This window comes from Periplaneta americana, chromosome 16, assembly GCF_040183065.1.
Source record: "Periplaneta americana isolate PAMFEO1 chromosome 16, P.americana_PAMFEO1_priV1, whole genome shotgun sequence".
In the NCBI taxonomy this organism is placed as follows: Eukaryota; Metazoa; Arthropoda; class Insecta; order Blattodea; family Blattidae; genus Periplaneta; species Periplaneta americana.
Window position 1 is genome coordinate 161,842,088 of NC_091132.1, and position 26,389 is coordinate 161,868,476.

The 26,389-nt window shown below is 36.1% G+C and overlaps 2 protein-coding genes across 2 annotated transcripts in view; both read left to right on the plus strand.

Moving 5' to 3' along the window:
- The window catches only part of LOC138691424 (zinc finger protein 665-like), an 82,721-nt gene extending 78,487 nt beyond the window's left edge, over positions 1 to 4,234 (plus strand). The window contains exon 9 of the mRNA XM_069813348.1: positions 1,241 to 4,234. Coding sequence (XP_069669449.1) covers positions 1,241 to 2,006 — 766 coding nt within the window. The 3' untranslated portion in view covers positions 2,007 to 4,234. The remainder of the gene's footprint in view (positions 1 to 1,240) is intronic.
- A 5,988-nt stretch (positions 4,235 to 10,222) lies between these two features.
- LOC138691676 (zinc finger protein 493-like) lies at positions 10,223 to 26,020 on the plus strand. The gene is made up of 6 exons (XM_069813887.1): positions 10,223 to 10,628; positions 12,967 to 13,058; positions 14,035 to 14,172; positions 18,094 to 18,231; positions 21,567 to 21,649; positions 22,711 to 26,020. Exons 1-6 carry the CDS (start codon positions 10,616 to 10,618, stop codon positions 24,602 to 24,604), a joined length of 2,358 nt encoding a protein of 785 aa, XP_069669988.1. The 5' UTR covers positions 10,223 to 10,615; the 3' UTR covers positions 24,605 to 26,020.
- The last annotated feature ends 369 nt before the right edge of the window (positions 26,021 to 26,389 follow it).

Consider the following 26,389-nt stretch of genomic DNA (forward strand, 5'->3'; position numbering starts at 1 on the left):
TTCCCATCTACGTCTCGGTCTCCCCAAAGGTCTTTTTCCCTCCGGCCTCCCAACTAACATTCTATATGCATTTCTGCATTCGCCCATACGTGCTACATGGCCTGTCTATCTCAGACGTCTGGATTTAATGTTCCTAATTATGTCAGGTGAAGAATACAATGCGTGCAGTTCTGCGTTGTGTAACTTTCTCCATTCTCCTGTAACTTCATCCCTCTTAGCCCCAAATATTTTGCTAAGCTCCTTATTCTCAAACACCCTTAATCTCTGTTCCTCTCTCAAAGTGAGAGTCCAAGTTTCACAACTATACTAAACAACAGGTAATATAACTATTTTATAAATTCTAACTTTGAGATTTTTTGACAGCAGACTAGATGACAAAAGCTTCTCAACCGAATAATAACAGCATTTCCCATTTTTATTCTGCGTTTAATTTCCTCCCGAGTGTCATTTACATTTGTTACTGGTGCTCCAAGATATTTGAATTTTTCCACCTCTTCGAAGGTTAAATCTCCAATTTTTATAGTTCCACCTTTGCTGTGGTTCTGCCGGAGAATCAGTTCCATTCCGAGGCTTATTGTTAGGTTTCGTAACAAGCTGTTCTTTACGGTGATGTGTTGTTAGCCGTCATAATTAGGAACATTAAATCCAGATGTTTGATATGGGAGGGCATTTAGCACGTATGGGTGAATCCTGAGTATTAGTTGTGAATCCAGAGGGAAAAAACCTTTGGGGAGGCCGATACATAGATGGGAGAATAATATTAAAATGGATTTAAAGGAGGTGGGATATGATGGTAGAGACTGGATTAGTCTTGGTCAGAAGAGGGATCTATGGTGGGCTTATGTGAGGGCGGCAGTGAACCACTGAGTCCCTTAAATGCCATAAGTATGTTAGTTTTCGCACATTTTTCAGATGCATAATAATGTTAGAATTTTAGATTTGATATTGACATGTATTGATGTCCCAGAAGAGTGGAAACTTTTGCATGTATAAATAAATTTAGAACAAATGTTATAAAATATATATTGTTTTTTTTTATATTTATTGTATGGTACGTCATAAAGATTGATATTTTGACAACGTGATACAAGTGTATATAGAAGTAGGCTGCTATTACTATATCGATATAAGATGTCCAAGTACTTCACAAGTGTTTTGTGTTTTAATTAGAACTCTTCATGCATTTCATGAATCACTGAAACATTATTATGCTTTACTTCCAAAATTGTTTTCTTCACAGCATTGCATTTACCCAAAACAATGGATTGTCAACTTACTACTACAGTTTTCTAGAAGATGATGGCCGACATGCAGACAAGCTGTACAAGTGTAGTGTTTGTGATATGTGTTTTACGCAATCGAAAAGTCTAAAACTTCATGAACGCGTGCACATAGTCGACAAGCCATTCAGTTGCGACGTGTGTGGAAGGAAATTTTCACAAACTGCAAATTTGGAAAGCCATGCACGAATACACACCGGCTACAAACCGTTCATTTGCGATGTTTGTGGCAAACTTTTCATGACATCGCAAAATCTGAAAAACCACCAACGTTCACATACAGGCGAGAAGCCATTCAAGTGTGATGTTTGCGAGAAACGTTTCTCGCGTTCCTATGTTTTGCAAATCCACACACGAACACATTCAGCCGAGAAGCCTTTCAAGTGCGATGTTTGCGGGAAACGTTTCTCGAGTTCGAAGTATATGCAAACCCACACACGAATCCATTCAGGCGAGAAACCTTTCAAGTGCGATGTTTGCGGGAAAGGTTTCATGAGTTTGCAATATCTGAACAGACACGAATGTACACATACAGGCGAGAAGCCATTCAAGTGCGATGTCTGTGGGAAGAATTTTGTGCATTTGAGTAATCTCAGATCCCATGCACGCTTTCACAGAGATAGGGTCAGGTTACACACAGACGGGGTGTCTCTAGCGCGGGAAGTTCGCATATTTGAGTTATCGAAGAAATCATGGAGACGTACACACCATCGGAAACACATATAAGTGCGGTGTGTGTGAGAAATGCGGCTCTGAGCCGTCATAATGTAATGTGATGTGAGACCCAAAGCACAGTTTAGTATGTACAGTGACGAAGGTTGAGTTGAGGTTGCTAGGAACAGTAGACTGTGCCGGTACTATTTCGCATTGTTTGTAATGAGGCGATAGTAGAGATCCTAGTGGTTAGCAACTATCCATGGATGTATATTTACCACGCATTGAGCTTCGTGACTATATAGGGGAGAAATGGGTACAGTAAGACAGGAAGAATACTGATACATTTTTTATTAGATAGTAAATTTTGATGTTGAGATGTTGGTGACAGTGGAGTTGTATGTTGTACGAGTAAAGTAGCAGTATTTTCGTACTCGCTTTGATTCTAGTTATAAGGGTGAGTGATGAAAAATAATTCGGAATTTTTCACTCTAGAAGTAAAATTTTGGCTTGTGTTTAATGAAAGTTATATTGTATATACAGATGAGATAGAAATATTAATGTTTTGTTACCTAATACTATGGTATTTGAGATTATTATTGGCAAAGTTTCGTCTTTCATGTTTTAATTCTGAAGTGATGACGTAATTCTTAATCGAACTATGCGTAACGGGAACAGTGAGACATGCCATTGAAGGGTACACTGAGATGTCTCACTGTTACCATATACCAGTGATTTGCAAAAACAAACTAATTACATTACATTTACCAGTAACTAACATTAAAAGTGAACATACTAGTAACCAATTTAGGAACTATAGCTTAAAATAATGGATACATTACATTTTAATGGTTTCATAAATAAAAATTATTCACAAAATTTAAGAAAACGTTAATAAAGAATTAAATTAAATTGTTAGAATTAAAAGCTTTGTTGTCACCAAGAATTCATTTCATTTTTTCGCAAAATTTTGAAATGTCATGGAAAATTCACTTTTCCAAATGTTCCAATGGTTTCGAAGTCAGACATCAAAATGATTCTAAATAAGCCTACAGAACACGTCAGACAGCAAGCATTCCTTTCTTTTGAAATCTAAATAATTTCAGTGTCCGTTAATAGACACAGTAGTGTCTCACTGCACCCTCCTGAATGGGAACAGTGAGACATTTGCATTTTTTTCGACAAACACGTATTGTGTATTATGTCCTTTATCTATTAAAATTTTTGTTTATGTATTATTGTACTCCATGTTTTAATATCTAATTCTGTTGCCCTTGATTTTAAAAATACTTGAATTATCACTTGCATAGATATGTATTAATATTTTGTGTCTCACTGTACCCACTACTCCCCTACTAGACTGCCCAAATGTATCCGCCTTCAGGAAGTCTCAAAATCCTCTCACTCTTACACTCAGACGAGAAACCATTTTAACGCAAGATCGTAGGAAAGTGGCGGGGGTCTGGAATTATAAATTTAATTTTCAACAACTATATTGCATTACTGTTTTATATGACTTTGATTTACCAGAAATTCAAGTCTTCGGAAGATTTCCGTCCGACTCAAATATTTTGATATGATTTTGTTTTGTTTCGCTTTCATGAATTTTTAGACTCTTCGAATGCGTAAAACAAAATCAAGCTGCAGGTCATAAATAGAGGGGAAAGAAATTTCCGACATACGTTTTTAAAGAAATGCAGAATTCCAACGACGTATGTGATGTGAACTGTGTGTTTATGCAATGGATACGATGTCCGACAGTTAAGTTCGAGATCTTTCCACCGTGCGCTTACGTAGGCAGGATTGTACACTCACCTCGGTAGGGTTTCATAACCTTGCTGTTTCAGTGTCTTACAGCTGTTTTCGTGTCGTGTAGGGGCGGAGCCTTCTTCGCTTACAAGCTGGAGCCATACGTCGGCAACAATGTAATTGTCAACTGGAGGCCTTCTTTCCAGAACACGTGTTGGTGCTAATGTCGATTTTCAATGTAAATTAATGTTACAATATAAGTGTGTGTCGATGGAATTACGTTCGCGGTCGTACCAAACATTAATTGTTGATGTATTATAAACTAAGTGCGTGTTGGCGATAAAAACAAGACAGTAAATGAAAATATGGCTGCAGTCAGCCATTTTTTCGGTTATTATTAATGACAAAGTGATTGACAATTCTTTTAAATATTAAATATTGTATAAACTACATTTTTATAGTCTTACTTGTGGTTTGTGTTGTATCAGAATTCTGGCCAAATTGTTGGGTCTCGTCTGCCATATCAATAAAGTTATGCCGTTCATTTTCAAGTTCATTGTAAACAGCTGTTTTGTGATCACATAAATGTTACAGTTTTGTTGAAGATTCGGAATACCTGCTATACGTCAGAACTACCTATAATTTGTAGGTAATAGACTTAATTTGTCGGTTTTCAAGGTTTCTTTATTAATATTATTTATTTTGTAATAAATTAGTTATAAACATGTTTCTTTTCACTTCGTATTTATAGGATTTAAAGTGCACTGAGTTTATAATAATTGGCACATACAGTACTTAATAATTTGTAGGTAATAGACTCAATTTGTTGGTTTTAAAGGTTTCTTTATTAATATTATTGATTTTGTAATAAATTAGATATAAACATGTTTCTTTTCACTTCGTATTTATAGGATTTAAAGTGCACTGAGTTTATAATAATTGGCACATACAGTACTTAATAATTTGTAGGTAATAGACTCAATTTGTTGGTTTTAAAGGTTTCTTTATTAATATTATTTATTTTGCAATAAATTAGTTATAAACATGTTTCTTTTCACTTCGTATTTACAGGATTTAAAGTGCACTGAGTTTACACTAATTGGCACATACTTAATAGATAATGATGTGTTTTGTTACGTATTATGTTGGAGGTATTTTTCTTCATTTTTTCATAGATTTTTATACTTGGCCTAACTGTATTTACATCCTCATACTTTATTATACCGTAATATGTCAATATTTTCCTCTGTTTACATTTTTTATTTTATTTGCATAATTTACACTCTTAGCTTGTTTTCTGTAGTTATATTTATTTAAAATTATACCGTATTTTAAAAAGTTTATAACAAATAATTTAGGATAACAGTATTGTTGTGGTGACTGGCCAGGTACAAGCTAAAACTGGCCTTCTGGGCATCTGAAATATTTATAGATAAGCACGACAGATAATCACATGAAATTAAAATGTATAAGATATCCTAGACCTTTCATGTCGGAGGTAAACAACATAAAGCGGCAAAACATTGTCAATTTACTAGCCACATACTAGTTAATTGATTGAATTAGGGTATTGCGAATGTACGTCGTTATTTTATTCATTTTTGGTACAAGTAACATTTCTTTAAGTATTTATTTATTTTGCCTTGTACCATCAATAAAAAACACGAATGCTTTTAATTTTTTAAAGTTATAATTGGCTGTATGCAAGTACTTACGCGGTATTCTGGAACTCAAAATACCATTTCGGATTCCGTAATAAATTACTACCAAGTCAAACTTTGCGAGGTTATCCTCTGTATCATGTGCAAAGCTTTTATTAGGCCTTACCTGTTCCATGCAGCCGTTTTTAAGACGTTGCTCGTGATATTATAATCGTATGCCTTGTCTGCCCTGCCTCTGAAAAATATATTGTCTTACGATGACTCCACTTGGCCAGAATTCCGGTTGTTCCATCAGGTCTCTTAGTTCGAATGGGATGCCCTCTCTTAAGGCTTTGTTTATTCCTTTTACATTTAGTTCTTCGCATTCTATTGTTCCACTTCATTTCCTTCTAGATATTTGGTTAGGCCTTCTTTGTCGACGCATTGGTGTAGACGTCCCACGTATAGCCATGCTGTTTTATCTGCAGCTCTTACGGGTATATTTCCTGGCTCCCTAGTGCCAGTGATCTGGGTGCTTTCCCTGGGTTTCTTCCTCTTCACCACCTTGCTTGGCTCTCGGAACTTGAGTGTTCGTCCTCTGCTTCAATTCTTTCTTCTTTCCTCTCATCTACTGGTTCGGTTCTTTCGTTCTGTGGGGTGCCTTCTGAGACTCTTTCGTTTCCTTGCTTAGTTAGTAGGTTGAGGGCTTTTTGTTTTATTGCTGATGGTCTTGGTATTGTATTGTATTGTATTTATTAACATTCCATGGTATTCATACATGCTTACAGCTAGAATATGGAACAAGTCAAAAAACTTAATACTATTATAAAATCTTAATTTATAGTCACAGTCTAGATGAAATATATATAGACGAGATTTACAATATAGTCTACTAGTACAACACATAGTTTTAGTATCAATTTCATGAAGTGTTACTGAATGTCATGAATTCACCTACAGAATAGAAGGCGTGAGAAATTAGGTACTTCTTTAATTTGGCCCTAAATAATTTTATGTTTTGAGTTTCATTTTTTATATCGACAGGGAGGCTATTAAAAATTTTTACTGCCATATAACACACTCCTTTTTGATAGCACGATAGACTTGCCGATGGAGTATGAAAGTCATTTTTTTGACGTGTATTTATGCTATGAACTGTTGAATTAGTTACAAAGTTTTCACGATTACATACGAGGAAGACTATTAATGAAAAGATATACTGACAAGCCATAAGGCATTATTTGTAGTTTTTTGAAAATAGTCCTACACGATTCCCTAGATTTGGCACCTACTATTATTCTAATTACTCTTTTTTGTAATAGAAATATATTGTTACTCTCTGTGGAATTTCCCCAGAATATTATTCCAAAACTCATTACCGAGTGGAAGTATGCAAAGTATATTGTTTTTAAGGTTTTGATATTTACTATCTTTTGCATAGATCTAATAGCAAAACAAGCTGAATTTAGTTTGAGGGTAATTTCTTTAATATGATTTTTCCAATTTAACACATTATCGATTTTTAAGCCAAGAAATTTGGTTGTTGTTGTTTCTAATAGGGATCTATTGTTAATTATTGCGCTAGAAATTTGCGACGTTGAATTTGGACAGGATTTATATTGAATTATTTTAGTTTTGTTACAATTTAATACTAATTTATTGACTGAGAACCAGTCACATATTTTGAAGAGAATTTCCTCTGTTGAAGATTGGAATGTGTTGGAGTTATTGGCTGTAATTACTATACTTGTGTCATCTGCAAATAATATGGGATGACCTACATCTTTTATAAGGGGGGCAAGATCATTTATAAACACTAGAGAAAATAGGGGACCTAATATTGATCCTTGAGGAATTCCATTATTAATAGTTCCCCATGTCGATGTAGATTTCATAGTTGTATTGATTTCAACTTTCTGTAGGTGCTCTTGTAGTTGCTGACGTAGATTTGTTTTTATTTCCTCTCTGAGCATGTTTTCTATGCCGGACTTAATGTCGTCCATGAAAGCTTCCATTTGGGTTTTTAGTTTCCCTATAAGCTTGGTTTCTGTTTTGGCTGTGTTCAGTACTTTGCATTCGCAATCTTAACATAACCATGTGAGTCTGAAATTTCTCCTCTTTACTATGTCGAACTCGCCTCTCGTGAGCCCGCTGCACTCGAAGTGCTGCCATCTCTCGCAGTTTTCGCATTGTGTTGCGTTATCGTTGTTGTTGACAGTCTTCTGCAAACGTCGCACAGTGGTCCAGATCGCTAAAAAGCCGGACAAAAGTCATTTTTCGAACTTCATATTAAAAACACAAAATTACCTCAATAATAATCCTCAATAGTCATTCTGATAAGACCATATGTTTTTCGGAGAATACTTGAAAGCTTCTGGTCAATACTTACGGACAAAAGTGACACAAATCTTTCCTGATTAATTCTGCATTTTTATAAGTGATTTCTGAACATTTTGTCTGACTTAATTATGCAAAGTAAAATGCTAAGTATATTTTTGTGAATGCGTTGTGGTCTTATGTATTAGGAATAATTACAGTTTTCAGTATTTTTTTTTCTAAATACTGATAATAAATCAAGTTTCTATTGCTCGTGTTTTGGGGGAAAAAAACAAAATTATTTTAGAGTTTTAAACAAATGCGCCTAAGTGTACATAGTGAAACTTACATATCTATATTGGTAGATATATGTAAGTTTGTCACTGAAGGTTTCATCTGCAACACCCTACAACACTGCGAATTATGACCTCTAAATCATATCCATGCGCCAGGTCCGTCAACACGTACCGCGCCATAAGCACTTACCGAGAGTTATGTTTGATTACTTAAAGACTGAGGAGTGATTTGTTGGAAGTAAACAACAAAGGCCCTTAATTTTTTCTATATCCAGAGGCCTTCTGTCGGTTTTAGGTCAATATATAATGTGTGCATAATGTAGTGTGTAAAAATGAATTTACGTGTTAGTTGAGAAGATATTTACGCGAAAATTAAAGAAAATGGTAATAAGACTCTTGTGCAACATGAAGAATATGTTGTGCAGTATATAAAGAACAAACGTGAATTAAATTCGGACAGTCACAGCACAAAGTCACTAGAAAGTGTATTAAGAATGTGGTTTTATCTTCAATATTATCAGCATTAGAACAAAATTAGTCACTGCAGTGAAAGCACGTATCTTCGTTAAAATTCAGACTGATTATAACAAGAAATTTAGTTACTATTTACAGACATTTTTCTACTTATTCTTCTAACAAGTGTTACCAATGATAGAAAGTATAGAAATTTTTGAAAATGTCAATACTGTATGCCACCCAAGTACATAAAATTCTTGTTCATATCTGTAATTGTGCAGACAATTCAATTATTCTACCGGTTGCAGAATTATTAGAATATGCCATTGAGTCTAGAAACTAAGATGTGACAAAATTTCGAGAAAGTTTTATTTGAAGAATTTCAAAACGAGACGACAATTTTAGGCCTCTTTAGCAGGTTAATGTTAATTTCTGGCCATTCATTTCTAGTTTGAATAAACTACCAAAGGAAAATAAAAATTAAATGTATCTTCGGAAGTGCTTGGTCTTTGATAATGTCCGAAGAAGAGAAGGGGGGAAGAAGACGACGAATTTGAAACATCAGCTTGCGGGGACGAGTGACAGTTTGGAGATCTAAGTTCTTCTTGAAATTCTTTACTTTATCTCGTAAGAATATTTTGTCTTCCTTTTTTTAAATCCGAATCACTCTTGGTGTTTGAATTGCGACCTTCAAACAGTTCTGTATTTCAACTTGTCTGCATTTACAACAATGAAACTACTCAGTGCATCCAAGGCATTCTTCTCAGATGCAAATGCTCAACACCTTCGTAAACAGCAAAATACATACTTTATTTCTGCTTAGCCATAAACTTCACAACAAAATATATAAAAATGTAGATAAAATAAAAAATAAATTATGGTTTATTTGACGCTCGCAACTGCAGAGGTTATATCAGCGTCGCCGGTGTGCCGGAATTTTGTCCCGCAGGAGTTCTTTTACATGCCAGTAAATCTACTGACATGAGCCCGTCGCATTTAAACACACTTAAATAACATCGGCCGGGATCGAACCCCCATCCTCGAGCACAGAAGGCCAGCGCAACGCTACCGAGGACGACATAAAAATGTAGATATTCTGATATAATTTAGCACAATAATGTAATGGAATTTACAAGTGTGCAAGTTCATACAAGTTATATTACCACTAGTATTGAATGGTCCACACTTGTGGAGTAACGGTCAGCGCGTCTGGCCGCGAAACCAGGTGGCCCGGGTTCGAATCCCGGTCGGGGCAAGTTACCTGGTTGAGGTTTTTTCCGGGGTTTTCCCTCAACCCAATACGATCAAATGCTGGGTAACTTTCGATGCTGGACCCCGGACTCATTTCACCGGCATTATCACCTTCATTTCATTCAGACGCCAAATAACCTAGACGTTGATACAGCGTCGTAAAATAACCCAATAAAAAAAAGTATTGAATGATACGTAACATTTTGGACACCCCTACAAAATTACGAAAATATTAACGGATTATATATATTATTTATGTTATTAAATGAAAGAATGTACTCACCCACAAAAATACAATCCTCAATTGAATTTTTATTATAACTTATACAGGTTACACATAATTTTAAGCTTGTCGATTACATAACTTACGTAACATTTCAACCCTTATATTAGGGGTTGCTGATGAACTCGTGTACATAAAATGAGTATAATTATTACATTTATCGAGTTTTGCAATAAAATAACACGAGTGTGATAAAAATATCTAATTTGGCCCTTATTACTGAACGCATAATTATCTCACCCCTCAAGCGGGGTACATATTCATTTTCAAATGTCATTAAAATTTTCACACGTTAGATACATTTTATTAGTAATAAGTTTACCAAATTTCAAGTTAAATGACCACTTGAAACAGAGTTATTACTTTTGTCCGGGTTTTAAGCGATTCGGGCCACTGTGCGTCGCACTGATCATCCACTGTTGGTTTATTTAGATTGTGGGAAAAATCTCAGTTCTGCTGAAAATCAAGTTGAAGTGTCTGACGACAACACAGCTCCTGTCACAGCTTCTTTGATTACTTCATCCTGAACAAACTGTTTAAAATCAACGAGTTTAAAGAGAATTCCCTCTTTTTAACTCTTTGGTTAAAATAATGAAGTTGGAACCGGTTCTAACGAGATTATAATCTTGTAAGCAACGGTTGGAACTATGCAGGTTGATATTTGAAGGAGGGTTATAACTACGTTAATTTATGTTTCATATAGGTAAGTTTACTGTTAAATTATATTGTATTCTATATAATTGTAAGTTATATGATCTGATCTTCACAAATGGAGTTCGAGCGATAAAAAGCTTGAACTTTTGAATTAAAGAGCATCCACACATGCTTTCGAATCCGTCTGTTCTTTGTAGGGATAAATTTCAGAACACGGATTCCTTCCTTTCCCGCTTACTTCAAAATTTTAACCTTGTGCACACAAAATAAATTATTGGCGTTGAAAAGTGCCTTTTCGTAAGCATGATGATGCGCATTTGATAAACGCAGACAAATCTCTGCTCTTTTTAATATTTTAAGATATAATTGTCAGTGAGAATCCGTATACTGAAATTTTCCCCTTACACAACCTCAGTCTTCAATTTTCCGGCGTTGTCTGGGAAATACTGTAAAAGTGCATCTACACGGTTCAACTTTAATAATTCAAATAACGAATGCAAGCGTGAACGAAACGCATTCAATTGTCCCTATCTTTTTCCAGTTAAAATGTCAGGGCATACGGCAATTGAAAGCTACACACGCCGGTGGGCAGCCTGTGCGTATTTTGTTCAATAGTCGCTGCGGCCGGGTAGCTCAGTTGGTAGAGCAGCTGGCTACGGACTGGAAGGTCCGGGGTTCGATCCCAGGTGGTGACAGGATTTTTTCTCGTTGCCAAACTTTCAGAACGGCCCCGAGGTTCACTCAGCCTCCTATAAAATTGAGTACCGGGTCTTTCCCGGGGGTAAAAGGCGGTCAGAGCGTGGTGCCGACCACACTACCTCATTCTAGTGCCGAGGTCATGGAAAGCATGGGGCTCTACCTCCATGCCCCCCCCCAAGTGCCTTCATGGCATGTTACGGGTATACCTACCTTAGTAGCTCGTAGCGAGCACTGATTGTTTTAGATGGCCGAGAATAAATTGAAAATTCTTTTCTTTGGAGGTGTTCGACCTTTTAAGCTGAAAATGGCTGCAAATGTGATTAGCTTTATTGAAGATTATCGCAAATACGAGTGCCTATGGAGTGTTCAATGACAAATTTGAGAATGAACTAGGTCTAAGTTTTGGATTGATATAGAATATTGCTAAAATGCAAGATTCACTCGCTGTATTTTCAGACCAATAGAAGATAGACGACGTGGTAGTCGGCATCATGTACCATGGCAATACTTGAAAACATGAATTTAGTTGGAGGCTGCCGTCCCCGACACTCCCACTGCCTTACATTTCTTTCTCTTATCTTACACCATTTCACTACTCTCCCTCTAGACATTTTCCTGATTATATTGAAATATCTAATTTATTTATACATACGCCGGGATTCAATCATTGAACTTTTCATTTAGTGAAACACCATAATAGCCATTATAGAACGAATTTGTTGCTGAACAAACCCTCAAGAATTATAGCATACTTACGAACAATTAACATCTAATACTTCCAAAGTTATTAAACATATGGCTCTATTATTATTATATATTAGAACTGAATTCATTAGTTTGCCATTAAACTTATTACAGTTAATATGGCAACTAGATCTCGAATCAATTAAGTTTATATTGAACAGGGAACTCATATGATATGACTGCGTTACTACCCTTATCCACTATCAATTTTGTTACTATACGTATATGAAATCGAATTGCTACTCAACTTCATTTAGTATTCAATTAATCTTATTTAGCTATGTTTCATTGTCACAGTTTTATTAAGACAGTTCTTCGAACTTGCAATCTAATGTGCAGACATACGTGACGTCATATAGCCCTATTGCCACAGTCTAGTATATACAGTCACGAAACTCAATACGTAGTAAATATGCATCCATAGGTAGTTGCTAAGCACTAGGATCGCTACCTATCGCCTCATTACAGAGAATGCGAAATAGTTCCTGCACAGTCTATTGTTCCTAGTACCCTCACAACTCAAGCTTCGTGACTGTCTTTACTAGACTGTGCTATTACGTCACCCATCTTATTCATCGGGAAAACAGGGACTCTTCCTTGGACTGTACCTTAATGGTATATTTTATTAATACACATATATACGTAGTGAAGATGGCGTTCAACAACACAGTCCACCGTGTAGACACAATCCATACATACATTTCAATTGAACCTACGATTTCAACTTCATTCTTTCATAATTTTCCCTGATTACATGCGTATAGGCACAGATAATTGAACCATGTAGAGGCACATTAACAGCCCTAGAATCAACATGATTGTTTGTTTGTGTCTGCTACCAATATATGGAATTATTATTCCAGCTAAGCTACTAGTAAGTATATCCAAATGGGTGACATATTCCCTGTCAATTTAAGTTTCCTTTTTTTTTTTTTCTTTTTCAGGCATGATAGACGTAATCAAGATGGAACGCGAGATCGACACTCTAGCATTAGAACTAAGTAATAGCACAGATATAGAAGAGGAGAAACTTCAGGTATTCCATATGAGAGTGACTACTACTTGCTATTTATTTTCTAAATATGTTTATAGCAATATAGCTTATCGTGTGGGCGGAAAAAAACATCCAGCAATGACCTGGCGCGAGAGACCACACAGGGAATATCTGATCAGCTGAATACTGACCTAACTTCCTCTTATCTCATTGACGGTGCACTATGGTCTGACCAGTGCAGGGGTGTCTTATGATTATCGTGATGTTCTTCCCTGCCATTTTAACTGGTCCTCGGAACCAGACTTCGCCAGTTGTTGTACTTTCTCAGTTTGATCACAAAGATTCAAAATGTGTTATGACAAAATTCCTACCTGGTGAAGACGCATCAGCTAATATGCCAGACAGATTTAGTTCCTAAACTGGAAGAATAGTTTATTTGTGATGCCTTGCTACTAGTTTCATCAACAAGGAGATATCACTGCTTTAAACATGGCACTCATTTCCTACCATGGTCTTAGCTTTGAGGTACAGATTATATAGCCTGCAATCTAATATGTCTCGCTGTAGTAATATAATGAGAGACATCAGTGTTCGCAGATAATTGCTGCTCGAATCAACTTTTAACCGAACAACTCTGCTATTTTCTGCCACTGATTACCCTCAGAAGAAATACCTAATGCAATAAATCATATTAAAGTATGTTTCAAATTTCCAAACATACATTTTATAAATAAATTAAGTAATTCTGAAGTGAAATGTGTTAGTTTGTGCAAATGTAAAAACGCGTAATAATGTACTTAAACAAAACAATCTAATAATATACAGCTATTCTTTTATATGCTGCGTTACCATGCTTTCTGTACAAACTATATCACAACTGACTCTGATGTGTCTACACTTGCTTTCGTTGACATCAGGATTTAATAATACAGTGGAGGGGCATTAAATATAGTCAGTGGTTTATCGTGAACAACTACATATGGTGCATTTCATAATTATCTTCTTTTGTGTGTTGCAGGAAGGAAATGTATTAGATCTGCAAGTGACTGGAATAAAGACAGAATGTATGGACCACAGCTATGAAGTAAAATCTGAGATGATATTTGATAAAACTCATATGCCAATAGACATTTCCTTCGTCAAAAGTGAAGTCGAGGTGAGTGCAGTTTATTTAGTGTGTTGGTCGCTAGTTCTCTCTGTTCTTCACTGGCTGATGTGGCTGCTACATTCGGGTGACAGGGGATACAATTGATGCTTTCATGCTGTTCATTTCTCCATGCTACATTTTTCGTGATTCTTTTCGCCCCCTGTTTTAGCATAGAAACTGCAATGCTTAACGTGTACAAAATGATATACATGTGATGATTTCATCTCCACTGATAATTTGTACCATGCCTCCTTTAATTTGACAGTTTAGTATGGAATGCGGGCCACTTTCAGTTAATCCCGTAGTAGGTGACTAATGTTGTACTTTGCACCTGCTTTAGGAAATAATCTTAATTGTGTTGATCCTTTTTCTTTTCAGTTCTTCTTTTTAAATTGTTTATTAGCCAAACTTCACGTATTTGATGCCCATTTCTAGGTATCATTTGTTTATAATTACCAAGGGGCGTATTTTGCGGGCTACCGGGGCTACCGGCGGTAGCCCAAGGAAATTACAAAAGAAAAAGTTTATAATATAACATAATGTAATAATTTTGTATTATTTGTTTTACCATAGTAATTAAAATTAAAGTAATTGTTAGATATATTTTGTGTAATAATAGGGTCAGCGGTAGCCCAAACCCTTTAACCAGTATACGCCTCTGTAATCACCCAATAAAGTCATATCACAAAGACTACTTTAGAGATCCTTTCTCCATCCTCCTCCATTCTGTAGTACGTAGCTTCCTCACACTGACTTACACCAGTAGGAAGAATTAATCATGTCTTCACACCCAACCCTTCAATAAACAAACGGAGAGCTTGTGAACACTGAAATCATTCTAGACGAGGCTTTTCAGTAATATCCAAGACTTACTTGCTAATCATCCAGACGTACAAGTGACGTCACACACAATGATAATCCTTGAAAATAGGAATGAAATAGGGGGGCTTACGCCCCCTAAGCCCCTCTACCACCTCTTATTTTTCTTTCACTCTACACCTTTTCACTATCCACTCTTCCTCACATATTTTTCTCTATTTCACACCCTGCCTACTTTATTGTAAAAAAGTTCAAACTCAAATTGGAATACATCACTCAACTTTGAATACCCCGTAATCCGATTGTAGAACATTTTGTTCAGTGAACCACCATGATAGGCATTATGTTACGAATTCGTTGAAGAATAAACTCTTAAAAAATTATACTTAGACACTATTAACGTGAAATACTCCCAAATTCATTAAATATATCTGCAATGCTTGGGAAAAGTGACATAAGTCAGTTTTCACAAACCTTTTTTGATAACTTGTTGACAACTTAGACTGGTTTATGTCGATTTGATTTTTTCTGTATGAATTATTGTAATGGGAGTGTTGTGCACATTTCTGACACCAGTTTTTGTTATACTAATTCTGACACCAATATTTATTATACCATTTCTGACACCATAATTTATTGTTAAGCTCTATCATATCTGACACCAGTGTTTTATCGTGCCACTTGCCACGACAAGGGCGGATGGCTTATCTTTGAGATAATCGCGAGTTATAATCTCTATCAAAATAACACAAACGAATCAGACACTGCGTTATACTTTATAAACTGTTCTTTCTTATGGACAGGAGGAATTCCTACTTAGAATGTAATCTCAGGCTTTCGAAATAACCACAAGCGTAGAAATTCACTATTACTAAGTTTATTAATAAAATATCAAGTTACTTCAAATAAATTATTAAATATTGAGTATTGAACGATTTGGAAAGAATGAAAATTTCTGTTTATTCTGAAGTACCTAGATAACTAGTTAAATGAAAAGTTTAAAGAATGATCTGATGATTTTACTTACAATAGATAGTAGGCGAACCCTAATGCTGTTCACAGACGATGCCATATTCTGGATTTCTTCCTGGACGTCGGGCGCTACTCCATGACCGCTATCTTGACCAATAACTGATGACCGCGGTTTCAACGTTTCATGTCCTTTTATCAATTCTCGAACCGCGTCCTTTGTGACGTAACAGAGTGACGCTATGTTACCCGCGAATCTTCTAAAAAGACGGTATTGCTTTCACTAAACACCACGCTTCTGATTCTTAACCATTCTTTCAAATCGGCGTTTCCAGTCGTCACTTAGAACAATACAGATTTAAGGAACTCTCACGACTGAATCTCTGTTTTTGATTTACCAGTAACCAATAGAAATTGATGTCTCGCGAGAGACGCTGCACGTTGTATGTCAGCTGTTGCTAAGGCTGACTTCGTGATATAAATGTAAGCGTACGAATTTCTGCATGTTCGAGGACTGGACTATGCTGACATTAACTAAACTGTACCCTGTAATCTTTCGAAACAGGAAGCGATCTCTATCGTATGTCAAAGGATGTCTGAATGCTTTAACAAGTACGATTTCATTACTTTAAATGAAAGTGAAAATATATTGCTTATGGTTATAACAAAGATATGATTGCTTATCATAATCCCTGGGCACAACAGGAGGAATACCTATGTATTTTTTTTTTTTTTCCAAGCGAATAGATGTTCCGTAAGTTGTCAATAAATTATCAAAAAAGGTTTGTGGAGACTGACTTGTGTCACTTTTCCCGAGCACTACAGATATATATATTATTTTAATGTACCGAAGTACATATGATATTTCCATGCAGATATTCTGCGTTATCATACGATGAAAGAGTAATGGAACGGAGAAAAATTCTCTCCGGCGCCGGGATTTGAACCCGGGTTTTCAGCTCTACGTGCTGATGCTTTATCCACTAAGCAACACCGGATACAACTCCGACGCCGGTTAGAATCGTCTCAGATTAAGCTGCACCTCAGCACATGTGTGGACTTCGGTCCTGCGTTCATAGACATCTATGACGTAGTGCAGAGGGCGGCCACTAGAGGGAACCCAAGAGTTGGAGCTTAATCTGAGACGATTCTAACCGGCGTCGGAGTTGTATCCGGTGTGGCTTAGTGGATAAAGCATCAGCACGTAGAGCTGAAAACCCGGGTTCAAATCCCGGCGCCGGAGAGAATTTTTCTCTGTTCCATTACTCTTTCATCGTACTACAGATATAATTTCATTGTTATATAATAGAATACAGTTCATTGGTTTGCTGTTACCCTAATGACAAGTGACCTCGGAAAGAACCTAAAATTTAATTAACGTTTATTATACACACCAGTCAATTAATATGGTAAATATTCAAAAGATAGCATTACTTTACATATCTACTATCGATTGTCTTATTTACGTATATTAAATCGATTGACTACACTACTCCACTTAGACTAAAGACTTTAATATTTTAGTAATCTTACGATAACTAGTGCATCACGAAAGAACTTTAACTTCCACGAATTATGTAAAGCCATGGACACAGCGAACGAAAGTAGTGCATATTGATGCATTGAACAAGGATTATTAGGTTACCAGATAAAACACTAAAAACCGAGGATCTATATATTGTATATTTGAGTTCTCGTAGCACCATTCCGATTGCCAATGGAAGAACACAAGCTCACCAAATGTTTATCGACTTTATAAACAACATTAAAAAAGCATACCTGGACTGTGGACATACACCATTAAAATCCAGAACTTACATCAACACGGAACAAGAACTTTGAAATAAGTTAAATTACCAAGATTTTATGAATACAATTTTTCCTACTTGCAGAGTAATGTGTAGACATATGTCACGTGATATAAGCATCTTCCTTCATCCAACTTATTGATCAGACAACACCGACTCTTCATTGGATACTTTCGACTGTTCATACAAATTATTTCACTACTGACTCTGGAATGCGTACACGTGAAATCCTTGACATAAGGATTATTGATAGAGTGGAGAAACTTTGAAACTGTCAGTGGTTTTTCGTGAGACTTGTGTTATATGACATATTATTATGTTTTATGTTTTGCAGGAAGAAAATGTATTAGATCTGCACATGACTGAAATGAAGACGGAATGTATGGATCACAGCTGTGATCTGAAATCAGAGATGACATGTGAGGAATCTCCTGTGCCAATTCATTTTCCCATCATTAAAAGCGAAGCGGAGGTATGTGTGTTAGTCGGTATTTTTCTCTCTGTTACATACTGGCTTATGTGACCGATAGATTCACGTCACCAGTGAAACGATTTTAGCCTACATCTGCCAAATATTTCGTTCTTTAGTAATTGGTGAATTAATTCCACTCAATTTTTATTCAATAAAGTGATGCTGAACTTTTACTAAATCATATCAATTTTGAATTTTTTAATCACTGTTGATAATCATACAATATCCACTTCTAATTTAATTGACAACCCAGTATAGAGTTACTCGGTGGTTGGTGAGTTTACTTATGTTTCGTGGCTGGTGTAGGGAATACGGTTAATTAGGTTTCTTGTAATTTTTCTTTTCAAATTCTTTTGATGGTTGAAATCCATATCATAGACACCTATTTCTTGTGACGTCAGTAGTTGGGAAATATGCATGCACGTCAGAGTTCACAGCGATTACTTGAAAGTATTGTTGGAGTGTGCTTTGAAGGCTTGTGAATTTGTCTGTGTGATAGGTTTGTCACTGGATCCAACTGTGACTGCAGTTCCAAAATCACAGCTCTGAGATATCACTATCTCTGCCCGATATGGGACTCTCAGATGGTGTCGATTGATCTACCTATATTTTACGTCAGTGTCCAGACAGTTACAAATCAGAAGGTTAAGTTGTAGGTCAAAATAACTGAAATCTAATTAATATTATTCCAACTCAAAAGCTTAATGTCAGCAACTTTCTGTTAGTGAAGATGTGCAGTCGCTATATTTTTCCATGAATTATTCTCCAAATCATTCACAAATATTCCTGATTGAGTATACATGCCCGCACATCACGATGACAATTCAATGCGTGTTTTTTTTCTTCGGTATGCACGCTGCACTAAACAATATAGTTCATATAATGCATGGCACTGGCATATCATTTAAATTTGCATACGTGTGTTAATATAAACATTTTTCTGCTCGTGACAAACATGGCTATTCCTCGTGGCTAGTTCAGATATACGTTGATTACAGTGACATTCAGTTCTGGACGACTTGAAAATCTGTAGACAGTAAACAGGGCCAAACACACCGAAAATCATCTGAACAGAACAATCATGCTGTGACAAAATCGCTATTATCTATCTCAGCTATTTTTCCGGAGCTTACAGAGTTGGGAGATGTAATTTTTTTAATTTTATTGGGTTATTTTACGACGTTGTATCAACATCTAGGTTATTTAGTGTCTGAATGATATGAAGCTGATAATGCCGGTGAAATGAGTCCGGGGCCCAGCACCGAAAGTTAGCTAGTATTTGCTCGTATTGGGTTCACGAAAATCCCCGGGAGAAACTTCAACCTGATAAATTGCTCCGACCGAGATTCGAACCTGGGCTACCTGGTTTCGCGGCCAGACGCGCTGACTGTTACTCCACAGGTGTGGACTGGGAGATGTAATAGCAAAACCACACATCTACTTCAGCGTTTCTTTGCCATTCCCCTCCTCCCTGCAGTAGCAACCTCGCACTGTTACGTAGGGAAGGCCATGAATTCATTTCATGGAGTTGAAACTCTGGCAGTAAACCACAGTTAGGATTGGGAGCAATAAGATGGAACTGGGCTCTTTTAAAAAATAAAGAGGTTAAGGCCGTAAGTGGAGTGAATAAACATAATAATAGAGAAAATATCCTCCTAAATATTTATAGTGGAGGTAATTTCTTCCATTGTTGTTTACACTGTGAACTTACTTTTTCTCCTTTTTCAAATCGTTTTAGACCTTTATTAACCTTCGCTCAATCTACCATGTAACGCCAAGACGAGAACGCTACAACCTCGGAAAGCCTCCACTGTACACTTTTCATATTAATGCCTCTCATTGCGGCGAAAGACTGAGTAAGAATAGACATCTACCTTCTGATGTTATACCGCCAGATGTTTAGTTGATTCTGTACCATTAAAGCTGTCGCCGCCCGGAGATCTGATTGGGGGACTGTTTTACCTCTGGATAATTTTACCTTAATGGTACTCATTTCATATTGGAATGAAAATGGCAAGTTGTAGCCGATTTAAGTGAACACCATATTTTAACGTTTTGGTGGCTACTTCATTCACACACAACCCCCAGAATGTCTGCAGGACAATGGATACCATCCCGTTTTGGAATCCTAGGCAACGAGAATGCGGATGCATTAGCAAAGAAGGGCAGCCCTGCTACTTACAGACCTGTTACTAAATCTACGTATTACTCTGTGAAAAGATTTATTAAATCTCCATACTTAGACTTCAACAAACAAAATTTGATAACACAATCTCGAGGGAAAAAATGTATCTCTCTGCATCATAATCCACAGTTAATTACCGATTTACCACGAAAATCGTCTGTAACTGCATTTAGATTGGCAACAGGCCATGATTGTTTCGCCAAATACCTGCGTACAATTGGAATATATCAGTCCCCTAACGGCCCATTGTGCAACTCAAACCAAGAAATGGATTCGGAACACCTCAAAATCTGTGCTTCAGTGGCTGACCATGATAATATCTTTGAAGAATATTGCAGTGCAAGAGGTCAAATGAATTTATTGTCATACGCCTGGCATTAGAAAAGAAAACAACAACTTTATTGGAATGTTTTTATCTGAATGCTTTAATTTAATTTTAATTCAATATTATGTTTGACGCCATTTAACCTTTTTAAAATGAGCGAGAAAGGTTAAATTTTTACTTATGTTTATATGAGCTTTTTATCTTTATATATTTTCACCTATGTTCAATTGTACTTGTCTGTTTGTAATTTACATTCACCTGAAGATGACTTACACAAAAAAAGTCGAAAACATTCGTGATGCATATTAGTATATTCCAATTACGTAACAGAATCTACTTCTGCTGCCATAACTTCATAAGTGATAGACTGAAAATGAAACAGACTATTTGATATTACATTCGTTCATGTAGTTTGTCGTATGCTTGTTATAAATCCAGAGATGTCTGAAATAGTTTCAAACTACCTTACCAAAAATTTCCATCACCAATTTTACCGTAACAATTTGGTCACTTGTGAATTAGGTCTTTCTCAATGCTACTCACATATGACCATCTGAGAATATGATTGAAGTAACTTTCTTATTTACTCCTTCCAATTGACTTATAGTTTTTGTAATTGTGTCTTAAAATGGGAAATTGCTCATAAAATTACATAATATTTGGTTTTCGTATTTATTAATTTGATCTTCATTCTATACCAATAATGTTTGAATTGTTTACTGGATTAAGTAGGATTTAAAATCTAGTCTGCTGCATTTAAGCTACCATCCACTGAGCCTTCAGCTATTATTTTTCTATAGCTTATCTTCACGTACTCTTTTGCAGGACGAGGCATGTGAGATACATAAAGAGCAGGATGAGGTCGAACTACAAGTAACGGCAGAAGAGAATGAAGTATTTACCGAAGGGTGAGTGAAGTGTGTGGGCCTTTACTTCTTTGTTGGTTTCATTGCTTTATTTAAATAATAATGACGAAGAATAGGAATTACTAATTATTTTCAACATCATTATCATTCAAATGAAGGACTCATTATTCAGAATTCATATGTTCACATGTAAATCTGTCTGTATGTGTCTCTTTGTTTTTGTATATCTGTATATCTGTCTCTCCTTAACTGTTTCTCTTTATCATTATCTGTCTGTCAGTCTGTTCGTCCATTTATACTTTTGTGCAATAGTCTGTCTATGTATCCATCCTTCCCCCTACCCATCCTTATTAACTCCTTTGTAAATGATTTGTTTTCATTTTTCCATTTCCAGTCTCCAAACCTTAAAAGAGGATGACAGTAATGTTATCCCCCATATCTTTACTTGAAGTTTTCATTATTTTACACCTTTATATAACTATTCAGTTGCTGGAGCAGGTGGAACTTGTCAGCTATTTCTGAGTGATTGACACACTGGACCGTGAAGAAGTAACTGTCGTGCAGAATTCCACACAAGAAAAGCAGCTGCGTAAAATCTATTAATCGAAATATATGTTTACTGAAATAATAGTTCTGTGGTGTTGAGTTATTTTTCGTGGTTTTCCTCTCAACCCATTAAGAGAAAATTCTGCGTAGCTTTTGGCGCTGGGATCTGGACTGATCTTGCTAGCATATGCATTTTCATCTCATTCAGACGCTAGACAACCAACGACAGTTGTTCATAATGCGTCGTAAAAGACCAACTATAAAGCACTTATGAGAATTAACTTGTGTACTTCCACATACACTCACTCACAAAAAAAATCACGCACCGAAAAGGAGTTGTTGAAATTGCATGAAACCTGATATGGATAATCGTAACGTTGATGTATGTATATGATTACAGTATTAGAGCAAACTAATAATTTTATTGCTGAGAACTGACACTGCATACTTCCACATATTTAATATGTGTAATATATTTGTTTTCGATGTAGTTTTTCTTTGGTGCTTTATTCTTCTTCTGTCTTCTTGCTCCTATTAACAGCACATTTTCTTCACAGCACTGAAGTTCCACCTTGCTGCCACATTATTACAGAAGATGAATGCCTGGAAACATGTGAGAAGAAATTGAAATGTGATGTTTGTGGAAAGTGTTTTTTGGATTGGATAGAACTCAAAAGACATACTGTTCTACATGAGGACAAGAGACCAATGATGTCCGATGATTGTAGAAAGAACTGTTTGCAGATGGATTTTCTCCGAAAAAACGCTTGCGTACACACAGGCGACAAGTCATTCAGTTGTGATGTCTGTCGAAAGACATTTTCGAAGTCTTATAAACTGAAAAATCATGCCCGAGTACATTCACGCAAGAAGGCTTTCTGTTGTGATATATGTGGAAAGGAATTTTCGCGTACCAGGGATTTAAAAAAGCATAGATTCGTACACAGTGGGGAGAAGTCATTCAGTTGTGATATATATGGAAGAACATTTTTGGATTCTACTACTCTAAAAAAGAATACCTTCGCACACACAGGGGAGAAGGCATTCAGTTGTGAAATATGTGCAAAGAAATTTTCGGTCGCTGGTTCTCTGAAAAGACATGCACTGGTACACACAGGGCAGAAGGCATTCAGTTGTGATATATGCGGAAAAAAATTTTCTTTTTCTGGTAATTTAAGAAAGCATACACGCGTGCACACAGGGGAGAAGCCATTCGGTTGTGACATATGTGGAAGAAGATTTCTGGATTCTAGTACTCTAAAAAGGCATACATTCGTACACACACGGGAGAAGGCATTTAGTTGTCACATATGTGGAAAGGAATTCTCGGTCGCTGGTTCTCTGAAAAGACATGCACTCGTACACTCAGGGCAGAAGGCATTCAGTTGTGATATATGCGAAAAAAAATTTTCTTTTCTTAGTAATTTAAAAAAGCATACACGCGTACACACAGGGGAGAAGCCATTCAGTTGTGATCTATGTGGAAGAAAATTTTTGGATTCTAGTACTCTAAAAATGCATACATTCGTACACACACGGGAGAAGGCATTTAGTTGTCACATATGTGCAAAGAAATTTTCGGTCCCTTGTTCTCTGAAAAGACATGCACTCGTACACACTGGGCAGAAGCCATTCGGTTGTGACATATGTGGTTCTAAATTTTCGGATTCTAGTGCTCTTAAAAATCATGCACTTCTACATACAGGGCAGAAGGCATTCAGTTGTGACATATGCGGAAAAAAATTTTCTTTTTCTAGTAATTTAAAAAAGCATTCACGCTTACACACAGGTGAGAAGCCATTCGGTTGTGATATATGCAGAAAAAGATTTTCTTTTTCTAGTAATTTGAAAAAGCATAGACGTATACACACAGGGGAGAAGCCATTCGGTTGTGACATATGTGGTAGGAAATTTTCGGATTCTAGTGTTCTTAAAAAGCATGCACGATTACACACAGGGGACAAGGCATTCAGTTGTGAAAAGTGTGGAAAGCAATTTTCGCGTAATTGTAATTTAAGAAAGCATACACTCGTACACAGGGGAGAAATCATGCAGACATTTTCGGAATCTGGTAATCCAAAAAAGCATGTAATCTTAAATACAGGAGAGAAAGCATTCACTTGTGATATATGTGGAAAGACATTTTCCGAATCCGGTAATCTAAAAAAGCACATACTCTTACATACAGGCGAGAAACATTTCACTTGTGAAATATGTGGAAAGTTCTCCCAATGCGTTACTTTAAAAAAACATTCTGTTTTACATACAGGGGAGAAGGCATTTACGTGTGATATATGCGGAAAGAAATTTAATCAATCTTCTAATCTAAAGAGACATGCACTGTTACATACAAAGCAGAAGGCATTCTGTTGTGATATATGTGGAAAAAAATTTTCCCTATCTTGTAATCTAAAGATGCATGCACTGTTACACACAAAAGAGAAGGCTTAGTTGCGATATATGTGAAAAGAAATTTACCCAATCTTCTAATCTAGAGAGGCATGCACTATTACACAAAAAGGAGAATGCATTCAGTTGTGATTATTGAGGAAAGATATTTTCGCTTTCTAGTACTTTGAAGAGGCATGCTCTCGTACACTCAAGGAGAGAAAGCATTCAGTTGTGATATGAATGATAAGATCTTTTCAGAATCTGGTTGTCTAAAAGAGGATGCGCTCGTATACACGTGAGATGTTCAGTTGTGGTGATTGTAAAATATAAGACTGCACTTTTATGTGATTCTCTTCTGTGAATTCAGTCATCTCAATTACTATAATATTTTCCTTCTCGCGTTAATTTTTCTTCTAATTCTGAATGAGACTACTCATTTTCATAATTTTTTGTTAAGAAGTTACTGATTTTAACATAGCATTCTGTACATTCTATAGACGTTCCTGAATTACATTTGTGAAGTCAGAACTGTAAAGAATTAAATAACCATGGATTGGAATCATACAATGCAAGAAATTTCCGTTACATTGTAACCTCACAATAATACGGACTAAAATGTAAACTTTAACGTTAAATTTGTTACTTACTTGTGTTATGTGTAATACTGCATTTATTTCGCGCTGAATGAATTTCTTCATTGAATATTGTACATTCTTTGGCAGTGCGTAAAATGAATAGCAGTGCCTAAAGTGAATACTTGATATTTTTGGCACATGTATTTTAAAGACTCACTTTAGGCATTGATAAGTTTAGAGCGGGAGAAGCGGCCCTGGGCTAAAGGCAATTGTAGTTTAAATAAAATTATATAATCAAGCCTTAATTTCGGTACTGGTATTAAGTAACAATTCAAAAGTAGCAACATTTTAAACAAATTCCCATTAGACTAAAGACATACCTAATGCTGAAAATTGATATTTTCAGTCTGGTTTCCGGAGGATACAGATTAAAAAAATACTAATGAGGTATTTTGTAAAATATGCAACTTCTGTTTGACAGCCCATGAAGCAAATTTGAAAAAAGCATGCTAGCAGTAGTGTGCATAGAAGAATGTTGTCTACTAGTTTCTTGCCGCAAATCAAATGTTATGAAAGCATATTCCTGTTGTTTCCAGAGGGAGAGAGCATTACATTTAAAATTGGCTGTAAGCCTGCACATTGCAATTCATTTGTCGGTTAGAACAAGTGATCACCTCTATGAGACGTTGTGATTTGCCGTGCATGAATCACATTTTCATAATCGTCAGGTTACTTAGGACAAAGTGCTCACGTGTAATAGATCGTGATATTTTGCCATAAAGGCTTGAATGTGTAGTTAATTTTGTAGGGATTTATTTTATTCGTTAATATTGGACGAATGTGCTGATATTTCTGATCATAAGTATCTGTGTATGAGTATTAAATATTTTGGTAAAGTTGAGTATAAGATTATTACAGATTATTTAACAACAGTTTTTGTTTAATATTTATTACCCACTGTTTGGCTTGTCTTTTTTCTTCTGCTATTGCAGTTATAAGCAGCACACATAAGAGGAGTTTTTGTTATCTCCGTGCCGCCCATCTCGGTATACATAATCTTGTAAGCAGGCGAAATTACACAACGAAACCAATCTTCCATTTCATCCGCACCGCTAAGAGCGACATATATGGCAACTTGGCCAGTTTATAATCTGTCTTCTAATTCGTTGGTGTATTTATGGTGTGAGAAAAATCTCAGTTGCGTAGAAAAATCAAGTTGAAGTGCCTTGGCGACAAGGCTGCTACCACGGCCCCCTTGATCACTTTATTC